At 36.9% G+C, this 8,631-nt stretch overlaps 2 protein-coding genes across 3 annotated transcripts; both read left to right on the top strand.

Annotated features, from left to right (window-relative positions):
• Positions 1 to 2,601: 2,601 nt before the first annotated feature.
• LOC131681336 (zinc finger protein 583-like) lies at positions 2,602 to 4,921 on the top strand. 2 transcript variants are annotated; one of them, XM_058962092.1, is made up of 3 exons: positions 2,602 to 2,979; positions 3,038 to 4,512; positions 4,574 to 4,921. In XM_058962092.1, the coding sequence occupies exons 2-3, from the start codon at positions 3,725 to 3,727 to the stop codon at positions 4,698 to 4,700; spliced, it is 915 nt and encodes a 304-aa protein (XP_058818075.1). In that variant the 5' UTR covers positions 2,602 to 2,979; positions 3,038 to 3,724; the 3' UTR covers positions 4,701 to 4,921. Both variants share the same exon structure in this region, with proteins under 2 accessions (XP_058818075.1, XP_058818076.1).
• Positions 4,922 to 7,652: 2,731 nt separating this feature from the next.
• On the top strand, positions 7,653 to 8,380 carry LOC131681337 (large ribosomal subunit protein mL51). Its single transcript, XM_058962094.1, has 2 exons — positions 7,653 to 7,971; positions 8,025 to 8,380. Exons 1-2 carry the CDS (start codon positions 7,772 to 7,774, stop codon positions 8,311 to 8,313), a joined length of 489 nt encoding a protein of 162 aa, XP_058818077.1. The 5' UTR covers positions 7,653 to 7,771; the 3' UTR covers positions 8,314 to 8,380.
• Positions 8,381 to 8,631: the final 251 nt, after the last annotated feature.

Consider the following 8,631-nt stretch of genomic DNA (forward strand, 5'->3'; position numbering starts at 1 on the left):
CGTCGGGCTATAGGGGGATGACGCGGGGGAGCGCACCAGACCAGAAAAGGCGCCGACTGGTGGCGGCTGAAACGCGGTGTCGGATTGCCAGATGAAACGTTTTTTGACAGCTTGCTGGTTGCGACTGCAGAATCCACACTCTATCGTGAAACCATAATTAAATAGAGTGAAAATGTTTTTGAATAAGTCCAGTCAAATAAAAGGCAGACGAATTAATATAACCTAGTATTCTAAGCAACGAAATACCTTGTTCATCAACGACGTAGAAGATGATTGGCAGGACACTGATGACTTGTTTACTAATTTCGCATAATAGTTTATTTTTCATGCTTCATAATGCAAAAAATTTATTGAAACACTAGTCTATTTTACCCTTCATTATTCCAAGGATCCCATTAGATCCCCCCATGATTTATATATGTATCAAAAAGGTATTTCTGCACAACAAAAAATAAATTTAGCTGCTATTACCTGCTACTCTACATACCATAGCCCCTTAAAGTTAGCCCAAAAAACCAAAAAAACAAGCAATCATACAAAAAAACGAAGAGATAGCGAGTTGGTCTATTCCGCATAAAGGTGTGTTTTCAAAGCATCTAGAACTTTCTAGAATATCGAAAAACTGTAAAAAATCAAATAAAAAAGTTACAATAAAAAAACCCTTTTTAAGGGAGTATTCCGACATGTACTTCAATTTCACCCAATAACTTTTTTCGCTTAACAGATAGCCATTTCGCTACTTCAACAAAGTTTCATAAAATCATTTCGTCTACAAACTTTCCATACATGACTATCAATTTTGGCAACAACAACAACAACAACTGACAACCTTAAATCAAAATTTTCCAACATTATATTAACCTGCTTAAAAAATAAAGAAACCTTTCCGAAGACATCAAAGTGCCATAACCAATAGTTTCGTCGCAAATATTAATGTCCGGCTTTTTTTGATTCCGTCCCACTGTGCGCCGTCTCAATTAGTCTCTGGGTACACTACATTTTAGGGCAGCTTGATATAGTGTATCAATGATTGTGTACCGATTGCTTTGTATTTGTTTACTGCAATAACCGTTTTCCACCAAAACAAAAAGTTGCTTTTTGGATGAAAACCACAGGAGCTGTTTACACAAGCGAAATTAATGAATAAATACATTTTGAATTTCTATTGTATTGGAAAACCTGCGTATAATTTAGTTGATTCTTAAAAATGCGTCTCAAATGATCTGCCGCTAGGCCGGAATTCTAGCTGATTTTTAGTTCGGACATTTTATACACAGACTTGCAGAGACACACTAGCAACCATAGATCTAAACTGGTACCACGGAAGATCCCATAAAGCTTTGCATGGGCTTCCTCTTCTACTTATTCCTTCGCAATACCCTAATGCTCGTTCTCGTTCGTTAATGTTATTCTGTGGATTGTTTTATTTTTCCGTGCATGCAAATCACAGCAGAATAAAAAAAGACGGGAATAGAAAGTATGCTATACACTGATAAAATAAAGTACCCATTAAGGTGAAGAAAACTACGCATTTTCAATAAAATTGGAATAAGTGGAATTGTACGTCAACCTAGGTATGTTTTACCCATTGTTTTTCGCAGAACTGTTACAACAAAATTCGTAAAAAATACCCATTCATGAATATATATATATATATATATATATATATATATATATATATATATATATATATATATATATATATATATATATATATATATATATATATATATATATATATATATATATATATATATATATATATATATATATATATATATATATATATATATATATATATATATATATATATATATATATATATATATATATATATATATATATATATATATATATATATATATATATATATATATATATATATATATATATATATATATATATATATATATATATATATATATATATATATATATATATATATATATATATATATATATATATATATATCTATATATATAATAATATATATATACTATATATATCTACTCTAAATACTATATATATAACTAATAACTATTATATATTACTATATATACTATATCTATAACCTACTCACTATCTACGGACTACACTAAACCAAACCCCCCCACCACAACCATTCATTTCCCATTATTGTCTCCTACTAAAAGTATAGGAATCTAGATAGAGATCCTATTGCAAAATTTCTTAACAAAATAAAACCGCCAACCAAGGATGGTTTCTATCGTATCGATGAACACTCATTTTGCACTCTTCGACAAATTCTCACACGCGCAAGAAAGAAAGATTTGAATCACCTCTACAGCAGAAAATGGATGTGGTTCATCGAATACCGAATGAACACCAGTGCGTATGTGGACGTATTACTATTGTCTGTGTGTGTATCGTTGCTTGTTTCTTGTGCATACTGATTCGTCAACGACACGACTAGACATTCCATGCAACATGCCTTAGAAAAAGTGTCTCGAGCGATTTACCTCCAGTTACCAGTATATTGAGTCACCCCTCGATGCGCGCAACAAAATAATTTCTTCAGCAACACTTCTTTGTTTAGCTGATTTTCGGTTGCTGTGTAGCAACCATGTTTTGTTTGTTTCGGTTCAGCGAGTTTTGCTGGTATTAAATGAAAAAAAATTCCAACGGGGAGGAGGGTGTCGCCCTCGTAATGAGTTTTTTCTTTGTGTTGAATCAAATAGAAGATAGATAATAATTATTGTTACATCTTGAACATCTCATCATGCCCTGTACCGTGCCTACCTGTTTAACCAAGGATGGAACGTTTAAGCTTTTTCCGCGGTACGACCTGCTTTCGGAACGGTGGCTCAAGGCAATATAGGTCGGCACTGGACTGCCGGTAGCAGTTTGTGATAAACAGGAACTGTCTCAGTACGAGATCTGCGAGCAGCATTTTACGACCGTACAGGACATGCAACCGGAAGACTGTTGGTGCCAGGAACCGACTCTGTTCTATCATTGGTATGTAGATTGAGATTAATTTTACGAGTGAGTGATTGTTCCTTTTAATCGATTATAGCAACGGTGATTTACTGGAAGTTGGTAGCTGCCGGTTGTGCTTAAACTTTCATCCCAGTACCAATATGATTGCCATACGCAATATGCTGGAGGGAAAGATTGTCCCTTCCATTGTGTTTGAAATATTGAACATTCACTTTAAGGACGATGATCTCCTGTTGATGATATGCGGCGAATGTATCGCTCGTGCCGAAATATTACATTCAATCTGGGCGGCGTTTCTTGCAGCTGAGAAAGATTTTACGAAGTTGTTAGCGACTGCACAAACCTCGGCACTGGAGATTCACAGTAAAATTGTTTTAGAACATCCGTCCGTAGATGCGTTCATTGAGGAAACAGAACTATGTAGTATCGCAGAAGCTGAGAACGAACAGTCGTTACAATTAACACTACCTCCAGATGAACCATTTCTTAGATCACCTTTCAAGGATACAGCAGTAATCGCACCTAAAACAATAACCAGATTTAGAAACTCGACGAAATCGGTTGCATTGAAAGCCGTCGTTGGTAGAAAGTGTTATATCTGCGTAACTGTTTTTGAAGACGCAAACGAGTTACTCCAACATTTGTCGGAAGTACATGCCACAAACGTGGGATACCATTGCAAAGGATGTTTTTCCAAGTTCCGTCAGGTTATCGCATATAACCGTTATCTGGGTCGACATGAAACAAAGGAACGACCGAACAAATGACGATATTCAAAAGCTGTAATATTTGTGATAAAACATTCAGGTGTAACTCTAAACTGAACTTTCACATACAAAGGGTACACAACAGCCAGGGGATTCCTACCTGTAACATATTCGACAAGACCTTCACAGCTAAGTCAAGTTTGGAACGACACATGCTTTTACACACGCAAGAAAAACCTTTCGTTTGCGACTTGTGTAACACCTACTTTAGTCGTTCGCTTGATGTTAAGAATCATGTAAGAATGGTGCACGAAAGTTTAAATCCTCACGTTTGTGAGGAATGTAGTGAACAATTCAAAAACTATCACGGTCTTTGCAAGCATCGTCAGATTGTTCATTTAAACAAATCTCTGCCAGCGGTACGGTTTAAGCCGTATCACTTGATCTGTAAGCTCTGTAAGCGATCTCACAGAAAATATAGTGAACTGATTCAACATATTCGACAGGACCACTCTAATGAAACGTATCCATACGTACAGTGTCCGGTTTGTCCAAAAACCTTTTTGTCTACGCAACATCTGAGTTGCCATAAAGAGATTCATACGGACAAGTACACCTGTATGTACTGCGGCGCGAGCAATGCGACAATTCACCGGCTGCAAACCCACGTCGAAAATCACAATGAAGAGCGTAGGTATAACTGTCCCATCTGCAACAGTAAATTGTACAAATCGGCATCCGCCCTGCCAACGCACGTGCTCACCCATAGCCGCGGGAAGCAATACCGGTGCGATATATGTCGGAAAGATTTTATGCGAAAGGATCAGTTGAGCATACATCGCCGGTGAGAAAGAGTTTATAGTAGTTGGGTTGTTAATGAAAAGGAAGTTTTTTTTTGGTTGCAGGACCAATACAGGCGAGAAACCATTTCAGTGTGAAATCTGTCAGAAACGATTCAGCGATGGTGCATCGTACTGCAAGCACAAGAAGCGCTGCATGCGGTTGTCTTTGAACAGTGATGTGTCTGTTTGAGGGGCGCTGAAGGCAGATCATGATCAAGAAGGATTCACAAAGGCTGTACTATTGATATTGTTTAAATTATATTGTCTATAAGGGATACCAAATTGTAGTATGTGTAGTCTTTAAGAATTTACATCACCACAGGATTGAAAATATATTCTTCTCACTTTTTAATTCGGACACTTGTGATATTTCATAAGTATACCACAGGGGTGAGAGGGCGGACAACGATGACCGGGGAAAGTAGAAGATAAAACTTGCAGCTTTGTAGCATCTGGAAGATAAACATCAATTAAATTCTCGAACTGTCTGACATCACGTACCGGGACGCCAGGTTACCCTTATCAATCTCGCAGGTAATCGTTCAAAAATGGGCTCGACCTCCAACACTACAGCTTCAGATACCTACAGCCAGTTAATGCAGGCACAAATGTGAGGGTACTACGATCATCAGTAGGACTCTGGTGCGTGTTGGCAGGAATTTTTGAAGCTGTCCAACCCGGTCAAACCATTCGAAATTTGATTCGGACTCCTGAATAGAGTCAGTATAGATTCTAACTCAAATGCAACGACTGATTCCGAAACCGAATTGAGTTGGAATCCATACTGATTCCATTCAAAATTTCTAACCGGTTCGGAATGGGTTTAACTAGGAAGATGTCAGAAAAATTCATCAGCAAAACTAGGTAGCAATTGTCATTAGTGGTGAAACTTTTTTTGCATTTCTTTCAAAAGATTGGAGTGTTACTGGGGGGAGACGAACTTTATCGAAGAGAACGTTGTTCAGCAAACTGGTCCCGATCTGCGAATTATCCATGAGTCGTATCTTGATCGCTGAAAATAGTAGTAACATTAGCGCAATAATCAGACTATTATAACATATTTTAAAAATCAAGATTTGTATTGTTGTCGTGTATTTGTTTTTTCCCTGCGTAACCAAGGGATGCAAGAGGTTATTTGGAAAAAATAACAACAGATTTTTCAGTGTTGGTAGTTTCATGCATTTTCTAACGAAAAGTCATATTTGACATTACCAGTTACCTGAGTCACTGAGGGGTAGTCAGATTTGCGATACAGTTTTGAAATTCCAGTGTCTAGTCGTGTCGTTGGATTCGTTCTCTAGCAAAAATCGGTTGTTCATTTTCGTTTTGCGATCTAATTGTAGGAAGAGAGTTGAAGCATTCAATTCAATCATTTTGCGATCGCATGGAAGCAGATTCCAAATAAGAATCGTTCGCAGGTGAAAGAATAGGGGAAAAAATTAAATCTACTCAGAATGGGTGTAGTTTACGATAGGGCCAGTCAGAACTTTAAATTGTCAGAATTTAATACATATTTCATTATTGAATAAAAGGTCAATTTTATGACGGTTTATTATCAACATTTTCAATTCACCATAGGCACAATTGGTATCTCAGTTGCACATATATTAAAAATCAACATTTTGACATGTTCAACACTCATACACACATTCATGACCTTTCACGACAAATCATGACATGTTGTTACATATAGGGGAGGAGGAGTAAGTAAGAACGTTTCGCACTATGGCCCCAAAGCCGTATTTAGAAATACAAAACTGCTGGCGCCCAAATAGCTTGCTTTAGCTGTAAGATATCTTTCATGATAATGATATCAAATTAAAGAACCTAAAAAAATTAACAAGATTTTTTTGCTGTTTTGATAAAAAGGCAGTACATTTTTTTTATTATTATACAGCCAAAATACTAAGAAAGGATTTTTTAAAATCGAACTATTTTTTGGTTCACATTGAAGAGCTTGAAATTTCCTTTAATTTGACATCAATATCATAAAAATCGATAAAGCCTGTAAACTTGTAATCCATGACGCCAACTGAAAAAACATGTTCATCTTTCGCGTCAATATCACTCAAATGAATAAATATCCTTTAACGGAAACAGTTTTTCTTTTACATATTTATAATAATGCCTTTAAAATAAATCAAAAATTTAGTCCATTAACAAGGAAACTTTTTTTAACCACGCGCAAAGGTTCAGAATGATTTTGACCGTTTAAAGATTATTCCCCTCTCAATCGCGCCACAATTTGCATCCTATCGTTCAAGTCAAAGAGACATAAATCTTTTAGTGCATAAATCTTTAAGTTTTAAATTATCGTCTAGCGATCCTTGGTTGGTATATTTCCAGACAGAGCCAATCGCTACGCAATGAATCGTCTACGGGTAAAGCGCCGGGGCACTCATCATAAGAGGTGGAATGAAGGAAAGTGGCAAACGCCAACTATGATTCACTCACTGATTGGCGACGTGTATTAACTGCACAAACACATTGATCGACATAGCTGTGAAGAATACCGAGAACAAATCGATGATTTTCGCTGATTGTTTCGCCTATCACCATCCTTGCCACCAACTGGATATAATATATTATTTTTGATGGTTGGATCTTTTGGCTGCTCTAAAAATGACGAACTGGTGCATATTTGCAACATCCTCAGTAGTCTAAACGGCCGCTTTTTCGGAGCATTGCCGGAATGTTCCGTTTCCGCCACGGATTCCGATGCAGGCCGATAATTTGCAGGATCCGCTACGATCCTTAGTTTAAAAGTTAACTCGCTTGAAATAATTCTTAAGGATTTTTCACCCATTGTTAAGATCAATATACCCATTGACATTACCTCATCGAGTAGTTGTGAAATGGATAAAACGTACTCATTGTTAGAAACAAAATAAAACAAACAAAATACCCATTTTTGACAGCTCGAAGAGCTTCTGAAAATTTGAATACCTAAAATGGGTGGTTTTTTTACCGTGTGACTGCAATTTTTTTTCTTAGTGCGACACAACCGGGAAAGAACTCAATTTTGTACATTTTTCAGTATTCATGTATACTATCAAAATCCATCTCTGCTCAACAGCCGCCATCGCCGCCAAACCGGTAATGGTATAATTGTTTTTCGACTGCGTAGACTTATCCCCTTTAAAAAGAACAACAATAGAAATGTCATATTCCTCCTGTTACAGCACTAAGTGCACGAACATCGACTAGTTATATTTCACATAAATTTTTGTTGGTTTCGTTTTACAAAACAAATAATTGAAAATGAATTGGACCAGTACATTATTGAATAGTGCTATCAAGGCTTGGCAGCCACGCATAATGTCGGTTCGATTTCGTTATCACGCAGATAAAGTTGCTCGTGGACCGCTTGTACGCCGGTATGGATACAAGGAAAAAATTCTTCAGCGCGGACTTCTACCGCACTTGGACAATGGGCAAAAACTTCCGATGCCAGACTATAGGTATGTTGGCGAGATTTCACTGTCACGGATTTAAATTATACAATTTGTTTCAGACCCAAAAACGCCTGGTGCGAAAAACGAGCTCTGTTCGGTCAGAACGACTACATCGATATTCTGGGGAACGATAAGCTGCATCCGACGCGTGTTCTTTATTCGGTCCCATCATGGCTGCGAGGTGTTTCCGGCAATGAATATCAGGTGCTGCTGCGTAAGCGGAAGATGCTTAGCCAAACGATCTATCCTGTTGCTCGACCAACCAAGTGGCGTGACATGGAGAAACGAATTTCCTATCTCTATCGGATACTAAATCGAAAAACCAAAACTGGACCGTCTAATATATAACAACTTTCAGACTAGCTGGTTCATTCATTTATAGTGTATAATAAATCTGTTCTATAAAACAAATGAATTCCTTGTATGTTTTATCGGTCGTATGCTGATTACGGGATCATTTTATTTTATTAGTTCCCCCCCCCCCCCCCCTTTTTTTGAAACTTTGTATCTGATGTACTTACCGCTATCCAAGTAACTTCCTTGACCTTATTCAAAGTTTGTACTAACAGGTTATAGTGCTCAATAAAATTACAAATTAAGGGATTGTCTTTAAAACACGTAGATCCAAATTTGACAGTTAAGTATGTTACCTCAATCATATTGTTC

The sequence above is a fragment of the Topomyia yanbarensis genome, chromosome 2 (assembly GCF_030247195.1).
Source record: "Topomyia yanbarensis strain Yona2022 chromosome 2, ASM3024719v1, whole genome shotgun sequence".
Lineage (NCBI taxonomy): Eukaryota > Metazoa > Arthropoda > Insecta > Diptera > Culicidae > Topomyia > Topomyia yanbarensis.